Consider the following 25,300-nt stretch of genomic DNA (forward strand, 5'->3'; position numbering starts at 1 on the left):
AATGCTCCCCAGCCAATGCCACCCCAAATATAGCTGTCCCACCAAGGATGCTCCTACACAGCATATAATATGACATCCTCAGTGTGTACCCACTATAGCTCTAGCCATTTTGGAACATCTCCTGCCTGTGTCCATGCTGTCAGGGCACTTCCTATACAAACCACCCAACGCAATTCTACCCAACTCTGGCCAGATAGCTAAAGCCTCCAGGCACATGCAATCCACAAAAGAGATGTTTCTGTACAGCGCCACTCCTTCAAGACTGGGAGAGGTAGCTGTTCCACCTAATTCATAGAAACAAACACAGAAAGTCAAACAGAATTAGGAGTCAATGAATATGCTTCAAGCAAAAGAACAAGATGATGCTTTAAAAAAAAAAAGAATTAAATGAAACAGAGATAAGTAATCTACCTAAGAGTTCAAAATTATTAATATAAGGAAGCCCACTGGACTTGAGAGGAGAATGGATGAACTCAGTAAGAACTTCAACAAAAAAATTTTTTAAAGGAACCAGTTAAAGCTGAGCAATACAATAACAAATGAAAAATCCACTATCAACAGTAGATTAGCAGATGCAAAAGAATGGATCAGCAATCTGGAAAAAAGGGTAATGGAAAGCACCCATGATGAACAACAAAAACATTTCTTTTAAAATAGAGGTAGGTTAGGGAAACTGAAACAACATCCAGTGTACTAATGTTCACAATATAGGGATCCCAGAAGAAGTGAGAGAAAACGGTACAAAATGTTTACCTGAAGAAATAAGAGCTGAAACTTTTCCTAAGCTGGGTAACGAAAAAGACAGCCAGGTCCAGGAAGAACAAAGAGACACTACTAGGATGAACCCAAGAAAGTCTACACCAAGACACAGAATAATTGAAGTGTCAACAATTAAAGAAAATCTTAAAAGCACTAAGAGAAAAGCAACTAATTACATAAAAGGGAAAGTCTATAAGGTTATCAGCTGATTTTTCAGCACAAACTTTTTAGGCCAGAAGACAGTGGCATGATATACTCAGAGTACTAAGAAGAAAAGAAAAAAAGAAAAAAACAAAACAAAACAAAAAAGAAGAAAAACAAACACTACAACTAAGACTGCAGACTAAGACTAAACTACATGGCAAGGTTATTTCAGAACTGAAGGAGAGAGAATGAGCTTCCCATACAAACAAAAGTTAAAGTTCATCACCATTAAACCAGCCTTATAAAAAGTTTCAAAGGGATTTCTTTAAATGGAAAAGGCAATAACTAGAAAATTATTAATGGAAAAAAACTGTACTAGTAAAGTAAACATACAAAGCTAGTGAATCAATCAATCCAGGATAAAGCTAGTATGAAGACAAAAAAAAGCAAAATCAATTCTGTTTCAATTATTAAGGGAGTCACAAAATCAAAACATAGAAAATAGACATCATATACATAAAACATGGAGAGGGAGTTCTTTTACCCATGTAATTCTTTTACATGTGTTCTAACATAAGCAAACATCACTTAACATTAACTTCTGTATACTTAGAACATTATATATGAACTTCATGGTAAACACTATCCAAAGACTTATAATAGATTCACAAAAATTAAAGACAAAGATAGTCAAGCATAACACTGAGGAAGGTCACTCATCAAAACGGAAGAGAGCAAGAGAAAAAGAAAGAAACAAAAAAGAACTACAAAACAACCGAGAATAATTAACAAAATGACAATAGATATAAACATATCAATAATTAAATGTAAATAACCTGAATGTTCCATCAAAAGATATAGGATGAATAAAAAAATGAATAAAATGAATAGATAAATGAATTTTAAAAAAGCAAGCGCCACCTATAAGCTCTCTATAAAAGACTAACTTCAGACCTAATGATACGTATGGACTAAAAGTGAAGGGATAGAAAAGACCTACCATGCAAATGGAAACAAAAAAACTAGGATAGCAATGTTATATAACACAAAATAGACTTTAGAACAAAGATTGTAACAGGAAACAAAAGGGACATTACATAATGATAAAGGAATCAATCCAAGAACAGGATATAACAATCATAAATATCTATGCACCCAACCATAGGCGCAACTAAATATATAAAACAAATATTAACAGACATAAAGGGAGGAATTGGCAGTAATACAATAATAGTAGGGATACTGACCACCCCATTTACATCAATGGGTGGATCATCCAGACAGAAAATCAATAAGGAAATGCTGGTTTTAAACAACACATTAGACCAAATGGACTTAACAGATACACACAGAAATTCCATCCAAAAACGGTAGGATACACATTCTTTCAAAAATGGATGGAACACTCTCCAGAAGAAATCACATGTTAGGACACAAAACATGTCTCAATAAATTTAAGAAGACTGACATCACAGTGAGGATCTTTTCCAAAAATGAAACTGGAAATAAATTACAGAAAGAAAAAGAAACAAACAAACAAGTGGATGCCAAACAACATGCTAGTGAACATTCAGTGGGTCTCCAAAGAAATCAAAGAGCAAATCTAAAATTACATGGGACAAATGAAAACAGAAACACATTGTATCAAAATCTTTGGGACATAGCAAAAGCACTTCTTTTCTTTTCTTTTCTTTTAAGATTTTATTTATTTATTTGACAGAAACAGTGAGAGAGGCAACCTAAGCAGGAGAAGAAGGCTTCCCGCCAAGCCAGGAGTCCAATGTGGGTCTCCATCCCAGGACCCTGGGATCATGACCTGAGCTGAAGGCAGACGTTTTATGACTGAGTCACCCAGGCACCCCCAAAAGCAGTTCTAAGAGAAAAGTTTAGAAAGAAAGGGCCTATCTCAAGATACAACAAAAATCTCAGAAAAACCACGATCTAATATTATGCCCAAAGAAACTAGAAAAAGAACAAAGCCCAAAGTTAGCAGAAGGAAAATCAGAGTGAAATAAATGAAATAGAGACTAAAAATACAATTGAAAAGATAATCAAAATTAAGATTAGGGTCTTTGAAAAAGTAGGCAAAATAGACAGCCAGATCCATCAAGAAAAGAAAAGAGAGGGGACACAAATAAATAAAATCAGAAATGAAAGAGGGTAAATAACCAACACCACAGAAATACGAAGAATTATGAGACTACTATGAAAAATTAAACACACTCATTTGGACATTGTAAAAGAAATGAATAAATCCCTAGAAATATATACTCTTCTTATACTGAAAAAGAAAAATAGGAAATCTGAAAGACTGATTACTATCCATGAAATTGAATCAGTAATCAAAAAATTCCCAACAAACAAAAGTCTAGAACCAGATGGCTTCCTAGGATAATTCTACCATACATAGAAAGAAGAGCTAATATCTATCCTTCTTAAACTAGCACAAAAAAATTAAAGAAGAAGGAAAGCTCCCTAATTTATTCTACAAAACCACTTCACATTACCTGATACCAATATTCTACAAAACCACTTAACATACCTGATACCAAAAAAAAAAACCCAAAAAGATAAAAATACTATTAAAAAAGAAAATTACAGGCTAATGTCTCTGATGAACATAGATGCAAAATCCTCAACAAAGTATCATCAAACCAAATCAATAATACATTAACGATCATTCACCATAATCAAGTGGGATTTATTCCAGGGAAGCAAGGATGTTTCAATATCCAAAAATCAATATACAAGATATATCATATTAACATAATGAAGCATAAAAATCTTATTATCATCTCAATAGATGCAAATAAAGCACTTGATGAAATTCACCATGACTCGATAAAAACTCTAAAAAAACTGGGTTTAAAGGTTACATTCCTCTATATATTGAAGGCCAAATATGACAAACCCACAGCTAATATCATATTCAATGGTAAAAACTGGAACACTTTTCTGTTAAGATCAGGAGTGAGACAAGGATATCCAATCTTGCCAGTTTTATTCAACATAGTACTAAAAATCTTAGCTTTGGCAATCAGACAAAAAAAAATCTAAATTATTATGGAAGAAGTAAATCTGTCACTATTTGTAAATGACATGTTACTACATATAAGACCCTAAAGACTACATCCAAAATGCTGTTAGTGTTACAAAATAAATTAAGTAATGTTTCAAGATGGAAAATTGATAAAGAAAAAATTCTGTTGCATTTCTATACCATAATAACAAAGTAGAAGAAAGAAAAATGAAGTAAGTTGGGGCGCCTGGGTGGCTCAGACACTTTTAAAGCATCTGCCTTCAGCTCAGGTCATGATCTCAGGGTCATGGGATCGAGCCCCACATCGGGCTCTCTGCTCAGCAGGGAGCCTGCTTCCTCCTCTTTCTCTGCCTGTCTCTCTGCCTACTTGTGATCTCTCTCTCTCTGTCAAATAAATAAATAAAATCTTAAAAAAAAAAAAAAGAAAGTAAGCAATCCCATTACAATTGCATCAAGAAGAACAAAATGCCTAGGAATAAATTTAACCAAGCAGGAAAAGACATTGCAGTTTGAAATCTGTAAGATTCTAATTAAAAAAATTGAAGATGGCAAAAAGAAGTGGAAAGCTATATCATGGTTATGGATTAGAAGAATTAGTATCATTAAAAAGTTCATACAACTGGTAATAATCTAAAGATTCAATGCAATCCATATCAAAATACCAACAGCATTTTTCACTTGACTACAACAAACAATGCTAACATTTATAAGGAACAACAAAACACCCTAAACCGTCAAGCAATCTTGAGAAAGAAGAACAAAGCTGCAGGCATCACAATCGCAGATTCCAAAGTATACTATAAAGCTTAAGTAATTAAACTAGTATTAGACACATCAAAAATTAGATCAAAAGAACAAGACAGACAGTCCAAAAATAAACCAATCATTTTATTAATTCATCTATGACAGAAGACATCAGAATATACAAAAGAAGTTTTTTCCAATAGGGAAAAGACCATCTGTTTAATAAATGGTGTGGGAGAGCTGAACAGGCACATACAAAAGAATGAAACTGGACCACTATTTTACACCATATACACAAATAAACTCAAATTGGATTAAAAACATGAATATGAGGGGGCGCCTGGGTGGCTCAGTGGGTTAAAGCCTCTGCCTTCGGCTCAGGTCATGATCCCAGGGTCCTGGGATCGAGCCCCGAGTCGGGTTCTTTGCTCAGCAGGGAGCCTGCTTCCTCCCCTCTCTCTCTGCCTACTTGTAATCTCTGTCAAATAAAATAAATAAAATCTTTAAAAAAAAAAAAACATGAATATGAGACCTGACACCATAAAATTTTTAATATAAAATGCAGGCAGTAATCTCTTAGACCCTGGCCTTAGCAATATTTCTCTATACTTGTCTCCTCAGGCACAGCAAACAAAAGCAAAATTAAACTATTGGGACTACACCAATGTCAAAAGCTTTGTCACAGTGAAGGAAACAATGAAACAAAAAAACATCCTACTGAGTGGGAGGAGATATTTGCAACTGATGCATTTGATAAGGGGATTAACATCCCAAATATATTAAGAATTTACACATTTTGGGACACCTGGGTGGCTCAGTTGGTTGGGCAGCTGCCTTTGGCTCAGGTCATAATTCCAGTGTCCTGGGATTGAGTCCCACATCGGGCTCCTTGCTCGGCAGGGAGCCTGCTTCTCCCTCTGCCTCTGCCTGTCTCTCTGTCTGCCTGTGCTCGCTCTCTCTCACTCTATTCCTGACAAATAAATAAATAAAATCTTAAAAAAAAAAAAAAGAATTTACACATTTTAACACCAAAAAAAAAAAAAAATCTAATTACAAATAGGAAGAGAATCTGAATAGTTTTTTTTTTTTTTTTAAGAAGACATACAGATGGTCAACAGACACATGATAAGATACTCAGTATGCGTAATCATCAGAGAAATACAAACCACAACCACAATGAGATACTGGCTCATTCCTGTCAGAATGGCTAGTATCAAAGAGATGAGAAATAATGAGTGCTAGTGAGGATGTGGAGAAAAAGCAATCCTCAGGTGCCTGGGTGGCTCAGTGGGTTAAGCCGCTGCCTTCGGCTCAGGTCATGATCTCAGGGTCCTGGGATTGAGTTCCGTATCGGGCTCTCTGCTCAGCAGGGAGCCTGCTTCCCTCTCTCTCTCTCTGCCTGCCTCTCTGCCTGCTTGTGATCTCTCTCTGTCAAATAAATAAATAAAATCTTTAAAAAAAAAAAAAGCGATCCTCATGCACCGTCGGTGGAAATGTAAACTGATGCAGCCACTGTGGAGAACGGTGTGGAATTTCCTCAAAAAATTAAGAATAGAAATGCCATACAACCCAGTATTTCAACTTCTGGACATTTGCCTGAAGAAAACAAAAACATGAACCTAAAGAGCTATATATCCCTATCTGTTTTACGACAGCATTATTTATAATAACCAAGACATGCAAGAAATTTATGTGTCCATGAACAGACGAAAGGATAAAGAAGGTGCAGTACATACATTCACAATGCAGAGTGACTCAGCCACAAAACGAAATGCAATCTTGCCATTTATACCAACATGAATGTTGCAAATTAACCAGACAGAAAAGTCATATATTTCATGTATAATAATATAGGTCAGCAAACAAGCCAGACAGGAAAATACAAATAGTATATGATTTCTCTCATATGTGGAATCTAAAAACCCAAACAAACAAGCAAAGAAAAAGAAGAAATAGACTCATAAATACAGAGAACAAACTCTTGGTTACCTGAAGGGAGGAGGGTAGGGGGAATGTGTGAAATAGATGAACGGTATTAAGAAGTACAAACTTCCAGTTATAAGAACAGTTATAAGCACGAAAATCATGTAGAACATAGTCAATATTATTGTAGGTTTGTATGGTGACAGAGAGTAACTACACTTGCTGTGGTGATCATTACATTTATATGATTATTGAATTACTATGTTTTACCTAAAACTGATACTGTATGTCAATTACCCTTCAGTAAAAAAGAACAAATTTTATCAAATCAAATTGACAGTAATAGGAGACATCATTGCCCTAAAAAAGAAATGTGTAGAGATATTTCCTGAGTGCTTGTCAGGTGGCGGACACCATTTGATCACTCTATTCGTAGCAATTTATAAATATTATCCCACTAAAGCTCTTAATGTTTATAAGTAAGGATACCCATTTTACATGTACACACAAATAACACAAAATACCTGAAGGGCCGTGAGGATATTTGCTAAGGCTTGTCCATATGTGTCATGGCAGTGGACAGCAAGAGCACTAGGTGGGATTTCTTTCATGACGCTCTCCAACATTCTCTTCATGCTTCCTGGAGTTCCCACTCCAATGGTGTCTCCCAGAGAGATCTCATAACAGCCCATGCCATACAGTCTCTTAGACACCTGTTGGGAAAAGGGAGGAGCTCGTAAAACAATGGAAATGGAAAGACTCAAGCCCTGTTATTCCTTAGCAAACATCATCTAGAAGTAAAAGTCACAACTGATATCAGTTACATATCCATAGGAAACATTTATTTTAGTTTTCTGGTCCTTTTCCCATTTATTAAATCCAAAGCATTATATAAAAGTTTTAAAGACATTACTCTATTTTTCTAACATCCAAGTTTGCCTTAGAATCCTAACTATCTACATAGTTTGGTTGTGAAATTATAAGCTACAATTTCAAATACAGGAACCTTATGTTCGCAACACTTTAATCAAAGCAGAAGCATTACAAATTTACTTTGGAAGTTGTATTTCTCAAGGCCTTAAAGTAGAGATCAAGAGATACCAATCCTAGTTCCCACTCTGTCAGTAAGTAGTTTTGTGATTGGTAGCATCACTTAATATTTCTAACTTAATTCTTCTGGCTCATAAATGGATGCACGTGTGCAAGGTAAACTGCAAGTTCCCTCAATGCTGTGTAACTAATGTCACTGTAAAGGGCAATACAAATTTGCAAAAAGGCAGCATGGTGTGTGAACAAAGACTGGCATTCTGGAGTCAGACAAGCCTGGATTTACATCTCAGGGGTGAGGCATGCTAGTCATGTGATACTGTTAGAAGACTGACCTCTTTAAGCCTTAGTGTCTCTTATGTAAAACAGACACCACAAATACTCTTATTAGCATATTTTCTAAGTCTTATTAATTTTTTAAAAATTATATTAACAATGACATTAATAAGGACATGTTGGTTATGAAAATGAAATGAGGATCTATAAAAATCATTTTGTACAATATCTGGCACGTGTACAAAATACTGTAACTCATTATTATGTATTTCTTCAGTGCCCATTTTATGACAGGCACTTGGCTAGGTGCTGAGATATAATAAGCATACGAATGTTGAGATGGGTTATGCTGTTGTGGAGCCTGGAGTCAATTCAGGATTGAACTTAATCAATTACACTCAAGAATGTGTAAAAACAAGTAAAATAAGAGTTCTGGAGCAAAGAAACAGGATTCTAAGCGCATGTAGCAAAGGAAATTGACCCCCATCTATCAAGTAGGATGGGCCTGAGTGAGAGCTTAAGATAAAATAAGCGTTAACTTGTTGAAGAGGGTGAGAAGAAGGGCACAACAAGAATGTTTCATGACACGAAACACGTTTCAGACAGTTGAAATGGAAAATGCAAGGGGCATTCCCGATAGGAAAAAAATACAAAGGGCAGGCGTGGCAAGAAAGCAAAAACGAAGCTACATGAATCTGGTGAGGTAGGCTGAGGGCAAACCAGGCAGAGCCTTGCAAACCAGCCAAGCTGAGAATTTGGGTTGAGGATTCTATCATAAGATCAACAGAAAGCTACAAAAGACTACTGAGGTAGTGGTGGTAGGGGCAATATTAATCTTCCAGAAAGGCACTATCAACAATATCAAAAACAGGTTAGAGGGGACTCAGAAGGGCTCCCTAGTCCAAGCAGGAGACTACTATTGGATGGAAACTTGAATTAAAAAAAAAAAAAAAAAAGGCATAATTCTCAGTCTTCCCTACGGCTTATTAAATGCTGGAATTTTTTAATGGCCCAGTAAAGGACAATGATATTTCAAAAGAGGAAACCTAACCACAGTTGGAGAAAAACCCTAAGTGTGGTATCAAGGGACTTTAAGGAATACAAGGGTGTCCTCAAGGACAAATGATAAGTAGTCCCTAATCCTGCCAAGATGTCAAGATGAGTACTAAATATCATTTTGCATTTTTTTTTTTTTAACCCAAGTGCTAAGTAGTGGTCTTACAAAGAGGGATTTCAGTGAAGTGAATGGTCTAAAAGTCACCTTGGAGGATGAGGAAGAGCTGGTGGCACCTGAGGAAATAAACACCAGCAGTGTAGACAGCCCTTTGAAGAAGTTTAAATGTAGAAGAATAAAAAATAGGTCGCCAATAACTACATGCAGATGCTTCATTAAGAAAGGAAGCTTTCAGGCAGAAGAGACTAGAACGTGTTCAGGAGTCAACAACAGGAAAGATTCTAAGCAGTTAAGTATATAGGGAGGAGGAAGTAAATGAGGAGAACTAGAAGCTTGGACAGAGTGAACAGTTTGTAATGGTGACTGCAGGGAGTAAGAGAGTGAGTGGCCACAAAATGTAATAGAAAAGCACAGAACGCTCATTTATGAGAGCTGGCCATCAACACCTAATGCCTCCAGTCTGCCTGTTACATGATTCTTCTCAGCAATTCCTCAGGCATTCTGGTGCAGGCATGGAGAGTATGCGGGTGTGGTCCGTCCATGGATTCCACCAGGCAAAAGGCAGAAAAGCAAGGGTCTTGATGTACAGGTAGAGTTGGATCCTAGTGCTTGTGGAGTCTGAAGTTAGACCATTTTTGAAGTTTTAAGAAAAAAATAAGTAATTGTGAATGCAAATTAATAACCAAGTCTTGGAAGGGTTCCATGCAGGTGAAGGACTATGACACTGAAGCTTTTTTTTTTTTAATTTTACAGTACCTGCCATGGTGTGCAAAGGTCTTGCTTAAAAAAAAACAGACTGTGGGACAGCACTCATTGAAAAAAAAAAATCTGCAGTACATTTCAAAAGTTCAAATGAAAGCACAAAGGAGGAATGGCTTTAGCCAAATTGAATGTTTGTCTGCCTAAATTCTGGTTTTCTAACAATGTTATCGTCACTACTTTGGTACCACATTACAAAATATATGAAAATAACAGCCTTAACAGCAGGGACACATTAGAATAGTTCATAAACAAGTATGTTTCTGAGAGCTTAATATAGTCTCAAAGACTGAGTATTTTGTATTCCTTGGTATCAATAAGTAGAGCAGGAAGTAGAAAATAAACTTCAACAAGCAGGTCTTTGGGGACCCTGGGTGGCTCAGTGGGTTAAAGCCTCTGCCTTTGGCTCCAGTCACAATCCCAGGGTCCTGGGATGGAGCCCGGCATCAGGCTCTCTGCTCGGCAGGGAGCCTGTTTCCTCCCCTCTCTCTCTCTGCCTGTCTCTCTGCCTACTTGTGATCTCTGCTTGTCAAATAAATAAATAAAATCTTTAAAAAAAAATAAGGTCTTTAATTACTATAATCTATTGCTACAAAATTGCTCTCTAATAAAAGCAACTTGAATCTCAGCAGAAAGAGCTATCAGATCTCAAAGGAACAAAGCAATGTACCCAAAAGCAGTGTATACTCTGATCCAAGATCTGAAGCATGCAGGACAAAAAGAAAGGGAGCCTCCCTGCTCGGTGGGGAGCCTTCTTCCCTCTCTCTCTGCCTGCCTCTCTGCCTACTTGTGATCTCTGTCTGTCAAATAAATAAATAAAATCTTTAAAAAAAAAAAAAAGAAAGGGAGCCTATCCGAGCAACCAGAGTGAAGGTCATCTGTGTGTGCATAAACTGTCCTGACATTCTGGTGGAATGTAGAAAGGCCACTGAGTTCTACCCATGGAAAAAGGAAACAGGTATTTTTATTCCTTCACCTGTGAGCACCCAAATCATAAGATTCAAATGTTATTTAACTTTGAAGAATTGTCCCCAATATAACCATCTTAAGTGTTAGAATCAAACTCTTAGTTAAGTAATCAAACTTGTCTTCCATCCCATGGTTCTCCTTAAACTTTGTTGTGCAGATCAACACACAGCAAGGAAAACAGTCCACTTTTTAAAAAAAGATATATATCATTTTACCAAGAACCAGAAAACCAGGAGTATCTTACTTCTGTCACTTTTTGTGGTGTGATGGTTCCTTCATACGGACAACCCAGGGCACAGGATACATACCTAAAATACAGAACCATATAAATACATAGATGATGGATAAGTCATTTCCTAATTTTCATTTTATAAAAATTAAGAAATAGCTTAAAAGTCATCAAAATGTATTTTACAGTAATTCATTCTTATTCTTACAACAAATAAAGAATTTTGGAACATTTTCAATTTAACTCACATTTTCATCTAGTAATCACAATTTGATACATGTTATTTGATGGCAGATGGGAAGAAGATAAAAGGTGTTTATCTTGTGGAGTTATTTATACTATAGCAATATATGAACATTCATGTATGAATGAAAATATCACTGAATTACATAGTTTTATTTAAGTAAGGATAAACATTCAACTGTTAAATATCCAGGTCTTTGGAATCAGAGAGAGACAGCATGTAGATGACTAACTGAATTTCTCTTTACTCCCATCTGGATATTTTGGCCTCATTTAGATACAGTCATTAATCACCCCAAAACTCCTAAACCTGGCCACAACCTCAAAGTTCATCTTGTTTATCTCCCGTGGGTACACCTAAATCATTCCAAACAGAAGAGTTTCTAGTCTATGTTTAAAAGACTACAAATAAAGATATTCTATAAGCTTCTTCAACAATTTAATATAAAAAGTCAAGCCTTTCCTGAAATGATAATGATACTTTTCCATCTTAAAGTATTAAGCTTTAGAAAAACCTGTTTTAGCTATTTTCAGCTCAACACCAATCCCATTTTATTAAACTTTCCTCAGAGATTTTACAATGCTTGTATTAAAATAATGCATCATGTGCTTGATTGTCAGGGGTGAAGCAATTCACATGAGTGAGAGGGGGTGGTAGGAAATGAGGCTGGAGATGCCATTTTCTGAGCCAGAATATAACAAGCTTTAGATAATAAGGCCCTTGAATGCCATGCCAAGAAGTCTGAACTTTGAGATTACTCAAAATTATTAGGTAATGTAGTGACAAGATCAGAGTAGTTTTCCAGAAATGTTAACTCTTTGAGAACGCTGGAAGTGGCTGCCAGAGGAACGGTGCAGGCAAAAAGAAGATAAACTCTAAGACCCTTATTTCCACACTTCTAAGATGCTGTCCGTGGTAAGAAACACTATGAATTTCATAACAGATTTTGGAGGAAAAAATGATTCAATCCATACCCATTAATTCCAAAGATATAATCTAATTTCAAAAGTATTAAATTGTGAATAAAAGTTGTGTTTTGTGATTCAAACAAATACACAATTTACTAAATCAGTAAGCATTAATAAGAACAGAGAAGGAATACAGTGGTTAATTCAATTAAAATTTGAAAGTTATGTTGGAGAGGAAATCAATTTTTCTGTCCTAATAATTACTATAATTGAATCTTGTTTGAATAATCTGTATAAATTTAATCAAGACTAGTAGAAAGAAAATGTTACAGAAACCTAACCCTTGGGAAAGGGAGCTAAGGTTGAAAAAGAACAAACATTTTCAATTCAGATACAATGATTACAGATAAGTAAATATTTTCTTTTTTTAAATTTTTTTTAATGTTATGTTAGTCACCATACAGTACATCATTAGTTTTTGATGAAGTATTCCATGACTATTTGCATTTAACACCCAGTGCTCCATGCAACACTTGCCCTCCTTAATATCCATCAATGGGCTAACCCATCCCCCACTCCATCCCTTTTAATGTGCATTTTCTACATGTGTGTATAATCACTTTTACTCTAAACCCAAAATATCTAAATGTCATTAAATAGAAAATCCAAGCCATGCATTTACATGCCATCCCTCCAAGTAGAAAAGAAAAAAGAAAAAAGAAAAGAAAAAAAAAAGAAAGAAAACACAAGTACAAAACAATAGAAGCAAACTAACCTCCCCTGCATTCTCAACTTATCTGGCCATAGCTACCTCCTTTGTGCTGTAACTTTAAGTTGGCCACATGCATTTTTATTCATTAAAGTTTTCCCTATGATTCCTTCCCAGGTTTGCCTGGGTCTTCTTATGCCACTGCATTTCACCTTCATATATTCTTTTCCGTCCTTGCAAGTGAACACTCCCTTAACCTATTCATAAATGGGGCTACTTTCTCCAAAACAAATGTGATGGTTCTCGACTATGTTCATTAATTTATTTTAATATTATATAAGCAGAGCTTGACAACTAAGACCCACAGCCCAAATCCTGGTCATTAGTCTTCTGCAAGTAAAAATTTTTTAAAGATTTTATTTATTTATTTGACAGAGATCACAAGCAGGCAGAGAGAGAGAGGAGGAGGAAGCAGGCTCCCCGCAGAGCAGAGAGTCCCATGTGGGGCTCAATCCCAGGACCCTGGGATCATGGTCTGAGCTGAAGGCAGAGGTTTTAACCCACTGAGCCACCCAGGCCCCCCTGCAAGTAAAATTTTATTGGAACAATGCCATGCCGGTCTGTTTACCTATTAGCCATGGCTATTTCTGCACTGTAAGAGCAGAGGTAATTAGTTGCACATAGATTATCTGACCCACAAAATCCTAAAATATTACTGTCTGGTCCTTTATAGAAAAAGTTTGCTGATGGTAATAAATGAAATACTTTCATGAGTATGAGATAGTCTCTACCATGATAAAAATAGTCTACATCATCTGCTTTGACTAGTGGCTAGAATCGACATCTAGATTTCTGCTCTTCTCTAGCAATCTATTAGAAGGGCTCACGAACTTGCCTGCACCCATCACCTGGGAGCTTAAAAAACAAAACCTTGATGGTTAGGATACACCCCAAACAAAACAATTAAATCACAAACTTAGGAGAGGAAATTCAACCACTAGTATTTCAAAACCATCTATAAAGCTCCATTATTTTGTCAAAATTGAAAACCACTAACCCTTTAGCAATATTACCTCCCCTGGATGGCCTGACTGATTTCCTTGTATTAAAAAAAAAAGCGGGATAATACAGAGTTTTGAGAGCTTGTCTCGAGAATCTCCCCACTACTACACCATGGAACCTCTGATCTATTTTCAATTATCTGTTGGTTTACTTTCTCAGAGACCTATCTCAAATCATTTCTACTCTGATGAAGCTCTAAACTACAACCTCTCCATTTCTTTTTTTATCCAGTTTCTTACTTCTGGCTTAATGTCCTTTAGTTATTATTTTTTTTTCCACCAGTGTTTGAGTTTTGCAGACCATTTTGTCAGCAAATTATTTTATTTCCCCTTCATTAATGTATAATAGTTTGACTAGGTATAAAATTTTAGGTTAAGTTATTCTACCATTTGAACATATTTCACTATCTCTGTCTCTGTTTTGCTGATGAAAATTTTGCTACTAAAGGTAATGCCTTTATAGCAATTTTATAGTAATTTTTTCTCTATTGTCTTTAGGATTCTCTGTTTAGATCTAATATTCTACATTTTACCATGAGAGTGTCAGAACTTTTATTTTTTTATTTTTTATTTTTTTTACTTTTTGTAAAAGCTTCATTTTTTAAAAAATAAAGATCTGTTCTTTTATGTTCTTCCTTTTCCTTTCCTTTTATAATCTTCTATTCTAATTGTTCTATTTCCATCTTTTCTGTTAAAGTTTTCCTGATTTTTTTTACTTTTTTTTTTTCCTTAGGTTATACTTCATATCATCATGGGATTTATAACTTTCACTGTGTCTTTTCATGGTGATTTAGTTTCAGTAGGAGTTCCATGAGAGTCTTTACTTATTCAAATGTCCCTATAAACAAGATCTGACTTCCTTTGGCCCTTGCCCTGTGGACTTTATTAGTTCTTGGACAAATTTCCACCTGAATTTCTTAATTTGGGTTTCCAGAATGCATCGCAAGTTCTACTGATTTTGCATTCACAAAAAGGTGATTCCTAGCTCTAAGAATAATCACTTTGAAATCAATATTTTAGTAGAATACCTGTCTTTTCCCCATATAGACATTAAAATCCCATTTTTAGGACACTATGGATTATATCTGAAATAGATACCCCATGTGCTAGTGGCATCAACCTGCATGTTTACCACACTTTCTTTAATAAAATCTGAGGACTTTCTTTTCTGAGTTTGGCTATATGTTTTAGAAGTTGTTATATTTGTTTGTAATGGGAATAAAAAAGGGAGTCTCTAGAGAACATCAACTCAGTCCCCCACAGTTACTGTCTTTCATCATTACACAGATAGATAACCCAAGGAACAACTACAAATCTCATGAACATTATGAATTGATTTCCTGACATATTCACATAATATATTAAGCTCAGTATATCCAAAATCGGGCTCATTTCTGTTTCCCCTGCATTTGCCATTAAAATAATAATGATACAGTTGTTTTCAGAAATTGTACTGGCAGATCACTTAAAGGTCATCTTTGAGAACATATTCAATAACCTGGGTTGGCTGGTTCTTCCTTTCCAACCTCTGTAGCACAGGACATCTGCCAGCGCCAGCCCAAGTATACAGAACAGTCCCTGAATATCTTCTCCAGGACAGCTGCAAACATTTCCTAAGTGCTTTCCTTGCATCTGGTCTCACATCACTCATTTGTACACCAATGTCTATTGACAAAATAATATGACACAGCATAGATCTGTTTATATAGTTTTATACTTTGAAAATCTTTAAGTGGCTTGCCATTGTCTACCAAATAAACCTGGTATTCAAGTTCCACAATTTTTGAAACTTCAACTTTCTATTTCTCTGCAGTTACACAGCTTCAAAAACTCCAATTCCAGTGAAAGTAAACTTTTTCCTGTCACCTAAACATTTCTTGAGATTTCTCTTCACTGTATCTTTGTTCTTTGTAGATTACCTGTCCCACCTGAAAAGGCCATCATTTCTCATTATGCTTTCATAAATTTACCTAATCTTTAATGACTTCATTTTACTGACACCTTCTGCATTAAATCTCTCCAAATTACCCCACAGAAATTTAATATACTATTACTTAAAACTTGAATAAGATTTGTCTGTATGTCTCTTAATGTATTTGCCTTTTTTTGACAATAATTATTCTCTCTATATTGTTTTCTAGTCTGCTTGAAACTCTTCTAAAGTCAGCTACTTTTTCATTTTCATATTCCATACAGTATCACCAGACAGTGCATTATATAAAACATATATTATTTCTTGAATGAATTAATCCACAAATGTGTTAAGGTACCATTTTCATCATTTGAACAATTTTCTTTCTTTTTTTTTTTGAAAGTTTTTTTATCATTATTTTATTTTTATTTTTTTTTTAATTTTTTATTTTTTAAAAACATATATTTTTATCCCCAGGGGTACAGGTCTGTGAATCACCAGGTTTACACACACTTCACAGCACTCACCAAAGCACATACCCTCCCCAATGTCCATAAACCCACCCCCTTCTCCCCAACCCCCTCCCCCCAGCAACCCTCAGTTTGTTTTGTGAGATTAAGAGTCACTTATGGTTTGTTCCCTCCCAATTCCATGAACAATTTTCTAAGCAATTCCTAATCTTTTCTCTAAATATATAACCTCCTATAGGTTTTTTTTTTTTTTTAAGATTTATTTATTTATTTATTTGACAGACAGAGATCACAAGTAGGCAGAGAAGCAAGCAGAGAGAGAGGAAGGGAAGCAGGCTCCCTGCTAAGCAGAGAGCCCAATGCGGGGCTCGATCCCAGGACCCCGGGATCATGACCTGAGCCCAAGGCAGAGGTTTTAATCCACTGAGCTACCCAGGCGCCCATCCTATAGGTTATTAAATTTCTAAATCCTGTAGCCAGAAAAGATAGCATATATTTATGAGTTCAGACTTAGAAGGATATTTTAAATACTATATACGATGACAGAATAATAAAGGATTTGCCAACCATACTGAAGCTCATTGTGTTAAAATTAAAAGCATAGTGTTACAATAAACTCTGTGGATAGAAATGTAAGTTGTTTTATTTTTATTTGTGCTTGTTAAGGCCTATTATCAGTATTGTGCAAAATCATGATAAAAGAGAAACGGAGGCATTCAAGTCTTTGCCAATGTTTCCTGGTGAAACTCAGTCACGAAAAAGTACCTACAGTGAGGCCTTACCTAAGCCTACCTTCCCACAATTATCCTACATCCTTTCAACATTCTGGTCAAAACGATGAGGAAAGGCTTGGAATAAATGGTGCAAAGACTTTGAATGGAAATAATCAACCACTGCTATCCTCAGAAGAGAAAAGCAATGCCAAGAGCAAGGAGATGACATGTGATGTCAATTAAACATAATTAAGACATTTAAATGTGAAAGCTGTTTTGATGCAGTCATGCCAAATACATCCATCAATAAACAATTCAAAATAGCATTCCATCATTAATAAACTAACCAAAAGAGGGTTGTGATAGTTTGTCAAACAGTTAACACTGTAGAAGATAATAAGAAATAAATGCTGTCCCTTGGCCTCAAGGAGCAATTCTGCTAAGATGCTCTTTTGGCTCTCAAATGCTAACTTCATGAGAAATGAAAAAATACATTCTTTCCTCAAAGACTCTAGATGAAGGCTGTTTAGACATGACTGTACCAACACAGCTTACATGTATTAACTATTGCCAGCTATGTGTTATTCTGATTCACAGCAGTGCCAGAATAATATGTAAGGTTAAAAAAAAATAAAGTATAAACCCTCAAACCATATGCATGACACAAAATAGCTTTAACAGATGTCTCATTTATAGAGTTTTATTTACCATTTTTTGGTAAATGATGCTTTGACTTGCTCTTCTCATTTTTCTTCCAGGCCAACACAAAGCCCTCAGTTTAGCAGAGGTTGGAAAGGAACCTGACTAATAAACTATCCACTTAGAAGATGGTGCCACATCTTCAAGTGAATTCCATTAGGGCAGATCATCCAATGGAAAGTATCTGCTATATCAGTCATGACAAATGCTGTCAGTCACTGTGTGTTTAAAAAATTGAGACTTAAATAAGGACACTCACTGTCATGCTCAATAATATTGCTAGTACCTTCAGGCTCAGGATAGAGATCGGTAATGACATGTCGTATCAGAGAGAGGAGGAGTGAGAAATATAATATGGGCAAAATGACCTAAATGGTTTGGCTAACAAACAAGCAGTCTGCAAATTCTTGAATATGGGTGTTATAAATTATCTCTCAAAAGGAAAACCAGGGAAAACTGACGACCTTCAGGGGTAGGGCTATGCCCTTACTTCATGACAGAAAGATTGCCATTCTAAGGGTTAGAAATTATACAGAGCTAGACAATTAGTCAAAAAAAAACAATTAAGTACAAGAATTGTCTAATATCATTGGTGTTTCATCAAAAAAACTGGTCACAGATATACGTAATACAATCTTACTCAGAAGTTTTAAGCCAGATTTGATTTTTATTGGTCCTGGCTGAGGAGAAAGTAAGTGGTGAGGGTGACAGTAGATCAAAGATGCAAAAATTATGCTCTCTAGGAAAACAAAAGCAAAAAGATATATATATTCAGACTATAAAAAGCCTTTGCATAGTGAAGAAGACCATCAACAAAATGAAAAGGCAACCTACCAAATGGGGAAGAATATCTGCAAATGATATAACCAATAAGGAGCTCATATATAAAATATATAAAGAACTTATGCAAATCAATATCAAAAAACTATAATCCAATTAAAAAGTGGGCAAAGAACCTTTATAGATTTTTTTCTAAAGAAGACATACAGATAGCCAAGGGACACATGGAAAGATTCTCAACATTATCAATCATCAGGGAAATGTAAATCATACCACAAGATATCACCTCACACCTTTCAAAATAGCTAGTTATCAAAAAGATTAAAAAAAAATTAGCAAGTGTTAGCACCGAGGTGGAAAGATTGGAATACTTGTGCATTGCTGGTGGGAATATAAACTGGCAGGCACTGTGGAAAACAAAGTGGAGATTCCTCAAAAAATTAAAAATAGTAATTCCATACCATCCAGTCATTCTGCTAATGGCTATTTACCCAAAGAAAACAAAAACACTAATTTAAAAAGTAAAACACTAATCATATCCTAAAACTGCTTTTTGTTTTTCTGTATCTAAAAGTTATGCGTAGTTATCTATATTAGCTTAATGACTAATTCATCTTTTACTCCTTATTCTCATTGTTTTGTACCTTTTTTCTACAGAATTAGGAATTTCAGGACTTATAATTCACAGTTAAATATTTTTTGCATTGTAAACCTACACCAAAGAAATACAAACAATTATAAGAACATATTATGAGCAACTATATGCCAGCAATTAGACACTATCTGGAAAAAATACATTCTTAGAGATGTGTAAACTACCAATACTGAGCCAGGAAGAAAGAGAAAACCTGAATAGGAAAACAAATAAGGAAATTGAAGCAGTAATCTAAAATCTCCTAAAAAACAAAAACCCAGGGCCAGATGGCTTCCTAGGTAAATTCTATCAAACTTTTAAAGAATTAATACCTATTCTCCTGAAATGGTTCCAAAAAATTGAAATGGAAGGAAAACTTCCAAACTCATTTTATGAAGTCAGCATTACTTTGATTCCAAAACCAGACAAAGACCCCATCAAAAAGGAGAATTATAGACCAGTATCTCAAATGTACATGGATGAAAAAATTTTCACCAAAATACTAGCCAACAGGATCCAAAAGTACATTAAAACGATTATTCACCACAACAAAGTGGGTTTTATTCCAGGGCTGCAAGGTTGGTTCAACATCTGCTAATCAATCAATGTGATATAATACATTAATAAAAGAAAGAACAAGAACTATATGATACTCTCAATAGATGCAGAAAAAGCATTTGACAAAGTACAGCATTCTTTCTTGATCAAAACTCTTCACAGTGTAGGGATAGAGGGTACATACCTCAATATCATCAAAGCCATCTATGGAAAAACCTACAGAAACTATCATTATCAATGGAGAAAAACTGAGAGCTTTTCCCCTAAGGTCAGGAACACCACAGGGTTGTCCACTATCACCACTGCTATTCAACAAGTACTAGAAGTCCTAGCCTCAGCAATCAGACAACAGCAACAACAACAAATAAATAAAAGGCATCCAAATCAGCAAAGAAGAAGTCAAACCCTCACTCTTTGCAGATAATATGATACTTTATGTAGAAAACCCAAAAGACTCCACTCCAAAACTGCTAGAACTCATACAGGAATTCAGTACGTGTCAGGATATAAAATCAATGCACAGAAATCTGTTGCATTTCTATACACCGACAAGACAGAAGAGAAATTAAGGAGTTGATTCCATTTACAATTGCACCCCAAACCAGAAGATACCTAGGAATAAATCTGACCAAGGAGGCAAAGAACCTATACTCAGAAAACTATATAATATTCATGAAAGAAATTGAGGAAGACACAAAGAAATGGAAACAATGTTCCATGCTCATGAATTGGAAGACTATTGTGAAAATGTCTATGCTACCTAAAGAAATCTACACATTTAATGCCATCCCTATCAAAATACCACCAACTTTTTTCAAAGAAATGGAACAAATAATCCTAAAATTTATATGGAAACAGAAAAGACTCCAAATAGCCAGAGGAATGTTGGAAAAGAAAACCAAAGCTGGTGGCATCACACTTCCAGTCTTCAAGCTCTATTACAAAGTTGTCATCATCAGGACAGTATGGTACTGGAACAAAAACAGATATCTGGAACAGAATAGAGAGCCCAGAAATGGACTCTCAACTCCATGGTCAATTAATCTTCAACAAAGCAAGGAAAAAATGCCCAATGGAAAAAATACAGTCTCTTCAACATGTGGCATTGGGAAAATTGGACAGCCACATGAAGAAGAATAAATCTTGACCATTTCCTTATTCTACCCACAAAAATAGGCTCAAAATGAATGAAAGACCTCAACGTGAGACAGGAGTCCATCAAAATCCTTGAGAAAACAGGCATCAACCTCTTTGACCTCAGCTACAGCAACTTCTTCCTAGAAAGATCACTAAAAGCAAGGGAAACAAGGGCAAAAATAACTACTGGGACTTCATCAAGATGAAGAGGGTTTGCACAGCAAAGGAAATAGTCAACAAAACCAAAAGACAACTGACAGAATGGGAGAAGATATTTGCAAATGACATATCAGATAAAGGGCTAGTATCCAAAATCCATAAAGAACTTAACAAACTCAACACCCAAAGAACAAATAATCCAATCAAGAAATGGGCAGAAGGGGCGCCTGGGTGGCTCAGTGGGTTAAGCCGCTGCCTTCGGCTCAGGTCGTGATCTCAGGGTTGTGGGATCGAGTCCTGCATCGGGCTCTCTGCTCGGCAGGGAGCCTGCTTCCTTCTCTCTCTCTCTGCCTGCCTCTCAGTGTACTTGTGATTTCTCTCTGTCAAATAAATAAATAAAATCTTAAAAAAAAAAAAAAAGAAATGGGCAGAAGACATGAACAGACATTTCTGCAAAAAGACATCCAAATGGTCAACAGACACATGAAGAACTGCTCAACATCACTCAGCATCAGGGAAATACAAATCAAAACGTCAATGAGATACCACCTCACACCAGTCAGAACGGCTGAAATCAACAAGTCAGGAAACAACAGGTGTTGGCGAAGATGTGGAGAAAAGGGAACCCTCCTACATGGTTGGTGGGAATGCAAACTGGTGCAGTCCCTCTGGAAAACAGAATGGAGGTTCCTCAAAAAGTTGAAAAAAGAGCCACCCTCCATATCAGCAATTGCACTACTGTGTATTCACCCTAAAGATAACAAATGTAATCCAAAGGGGCATGTACACCCCAATGTTTATAGCAGCAATGTGCACAATAGCCAAACTACAGAAAGAACCTAGATGTCCATCAAGAGATGACTGAATAAAGAAGATATGGTGTATTTATACAATGGAATATTATCCAGCCATCAAAAAAACACAAAATTTTGCCATTTGCAATGACATGGATGGAAGTAGAGGTTTTTATGCTAACTGAAGTAAGTCAATTAGAGAAAGATTATATGATCTCACTAATATGAAATTTGAGAAACAAGACAGAGGATCATAGGGGAAGGGAGGGAAAAGTGAAGCAAGACGAAACCAGAGAGGGAGACAAACAATAAGAGACTCAATCTCAGGAAATAAACTGAAAGTTGCTGGAGTGGAGCTGGATGGGAGGGATGGGGAGTTTGGGTGATGGATACTGGGGAGGGTATGTGCTATGGTGAGTTCAGTCTGATAAATCACAGACCCATACCCCTGAAACAAATAATACATTATATGTTAATTAAAAAAATGTTTTTTGCATTTTGCAGTTTTTTTTTTTTAAACAATGGATGGATAATTTTGTTTGACTTCTAGGAAATTGTTACAAATATACTTCTTTCAACTTTCAGTAGGTTCAGGCTTTGAGTAATCCTGAGTCAACTCATTTTAAATGATTTTAAAGAAGTGGCTTAAAATGTTATTATGTAAAAAGCTTTTCTTTGTTGTGTACTACTGCTGACCTTGTGAATTTATAATTTATAAGCATTTTAATAGTAAAATTAATAATGGCTCCTTAGTGATAGTTTCCTTTTTTAAATTAATATTCTCAGAAAGAGAGAGAGCATGTGATTCTAATGACTTCATTTAAGGTTAAGTTGATACTCAGACAAAAAGGAATAAAACTAAATGTCTGATATATTAGAATACTACCTTCATATCTTGATGCATTTCAATTTTGAAAGGATCTTGACAAACCAAGAGATAATTATTTCAACAAATGCACTGATAAAAATAGAGAAAATGATTACATTTCTCATAGATTTCTATTTTTCTTTGCCTTTTTTACTTTTTAAAAATTTAGATAATAGAAAAATAACCTACATATTTTAAACATATGTCATATGAATTACACAGCAAAAAATGAAGTCTAAAATGTAGATATTTCATTGTCCATTCATATATAATGTATATTCAGCGGCAGTTAGCTGACTTTGCTTTTTATGTCAATGATTTGGCATGGTATGTTTTCCCAATGTATCCCAGATGTTATGTGAAGTCCTAAGCGTATATAAAATATGTGTACACAAGCATGTGTATATGTGTGTGTTGGGGGGGGGGGACATGGGGAATCCAACATTAGCCCTCATAACTTTAATAAAAGCTGCTATTTAGACCATATGAAAGTTAACTATTTTCATAAAAATTTAAATGGTTTTACTGAGCATTTATAAAATGTGTGCTGCCTTATGGCCTTTAAATCTGACAGCTGATGACATGAATTTTCTGGATGGTGATCAAGTACATGTTGATGCAGCTGTTGCCATGTTGCCATAGAAGACATGCTGAAGCGTCTACTTCAGTTTCAACTGGTGGAGCATGACTCTTTCTTAAATGATTACTAATGACCTATGACTCTTCATAATGAGTATCTAGAATCTCAATTGCCAGTAAAAATAAAATCTAATTTAAACTCTATAAAAGTTTTGGGGAGGAGGAAGATAATTCTCAACTGAGCAAAGAGCAAACTCATGTACTAAAAGGCATCTTTCTGAAAATGAACAGTGTTTCAGAAAGTCTACGAGTTGTGCTTCCACGGAACAAAATCTGCATTGGCAAATATACACCGGTCTATTGTGTAGCTCTCCAGCCCGTCTCCAATGTACTCTGCGAACTGCATTGGACCGTGGGTCATTTTGTATCTATCTTGCACTCTGTGCTCCTCTTATCAAAGCCTGGCGAGGTTTTTAAGCTGTAGCATGGTTAGGACTCTCTTTGCTGATGGGACACGATTATTAATTGCTCAACAATCAGTATTCGAGAGAATTTAGGGTTTCTATTAGCTTTAATACATTACCTATTCTACCTCAAAAGAGAAAAACTAAGATAATAAAATATAATATACAATTGATTTTTTTTTAAAGATTTTATTTATTTATTTGACAGGGAGAGATTACAAGTAGGCTGAGAGGCAGGCAGAGAGAGAGAAGGAGGAAGCAGGCTCCCTGCTGGATCCCAGGACCCTGGGATCATGACCTGAGCTGAAGGCAGAGGCTTTAACCCACTGAGCCACCCAGGTGCCCCTATACAATTGATGTTTACATCCATCTTTTAACATTAAAAAAAACCTTGCCATTTTAAAGTAGCAAACTTCCTGCTTGAAGTACTGCACACAGTTTACTTTTATGATTATGCATTGTTTTCAACTTTCCAATAAGGAAGACTTCACTGTAAAACATACACTTCACATTGAATCACTTTAAAATAGAATGGTGTCTTCTTTTTCCCTTTCTTTCAAAGGAAAGAGACAAACAACTTCTGTATGTTTGAATTTAGAAAATGACTGTACATTTCTTCTTTTTGATTGTGGTTATTCACTTTTGCTTTAAAATCACACATCCTTTATTTTCTGTCTATGGAAACACATTTTTAAAATGTGTTTTAAATGTTTTTAAATTTTTCTTGTATATGCATGATATGTATATATTTCAATAACAGAAACAATTTTAGGGGCACCTGGGTGGCTCAGTGGGCTAAAGCCTCTGTCTTCGGATCGGGACGTGATCCCAGAGTCGGGCTCTCTGCTCAGCGGGGAGCCTGCTTCCTCCTCTCTCTGCCTGCCTCTCTGCCTACTTGTGGTCTCTGTCAAATAAATAAATAAACTCTTAGAAAAAAAATCCACGTCTTTGAAAACTCATGCTGGAAACTATTACTATGGAGAGAAGAAAAAGAAAGTAACAAAAGTAAGCCAACCAACAAGACCGTTCCCTGTGATGTATTCTAACTCTATTTGCTCGCCAAATGACTTTGAGTGACTTCTAACCCTCTTCTGGTACCGCCACTCAAAATTAGGTCCGCTTGCCTTTTCATTAACCACTGAACCTTCCCTTGCCACTCTGAATTTTGCTCACTTCAACCAGAGGAGGTAAACCTGCATCTAAATCCAATAACAGCCCCTCAGGCTTCTTTTACAAGTGCCCTGCATTTTAATTTGTTAATATCATGATTATCATACCTCAATACTCATAAAAACCAGGAGAAAATTAGCTAATGTCGTAGAGACAAATGCTTCCCTAAGTAACCAATAATTTATTATACACTCCACAGAGCATAGGCTTGGGGGTTGAGCCTCTTTGCAGTCTATGCTGCAACTGCTGGTTCTGGAAAAAGGCAAGAACCAAAACAGGTCTCTCTCTCCTTCTTCCCCATTTGCCTTTGCTTTCGGGTCACAGAGAGACAACAGGGAAGTCGGCTGTTGAGGGGGAGGTTGAGTGGGGAAACGACA

At 35.8% G+C, this 25,300-nt stretch overlaps 1 protein-coding gene and 1 long non-coding RNA gene across 4 annotated transcripts in view; both read right to left on the minus strand.

The window, feature by feature from the left end:
• Positions 1 to 25,300, minus strand: part of HMGCLL1 (3-hydroxy-3-methylglutaryl-CoA lyase like 1) — a 193,936-nt gene that overhangs the window by 84,511 nt on the left and 84,125 nt on the right. For 2 of the 3 annotated variants that reach the window (XM_082731243.1, XM_082731244.1), the window contains exons 6-7: positions 11,080 to 11,143; positions 7,135 to 7,323 (exon numbers count right to left, since the gene is read on the minus strand). In XM_082731243.1, coding sequence (XP_082587369.1) covers positions 7,135 to 7,323; positions 11,080 to 11,143 — 253 coding nt within the window. Of the gene's footprint in view, positions 1 to 5,719; positions 5,963 to 6,169; positions 6,284 to 7,134; positions 7,324 to 11,079; positions 11,144 to 25,300 lie in introns of those variants that run through there. The other variant, XR_014311942.1, reaches the window with a different exon arrangement.
• LOC309865611 lies at positions 4,806 to 5,479 on the minus strand. The gene is made up of 2 exons (XR_014312197.1): positions 5,225 to 5,479; positions 4,806 to 5,027 (listed from the first exon to the last, which is right to left on the minus strand). It is a non-coding gene; the product is annotated as an uncharacterized lncRNA (long non-coding RNA).

The sequence above is a fragment of the Mustela nivalis genome, assembly GCF_964662115.1.
Source record: "Mustela nivalis genome assembly, chromosome: 5".
Classification (NCBI taxonomy): Eukaryota; Metazoa; Chordata; class Mammalia; order Carnivora; family Mustelidae; genus Mustela; species Mustela nivalis.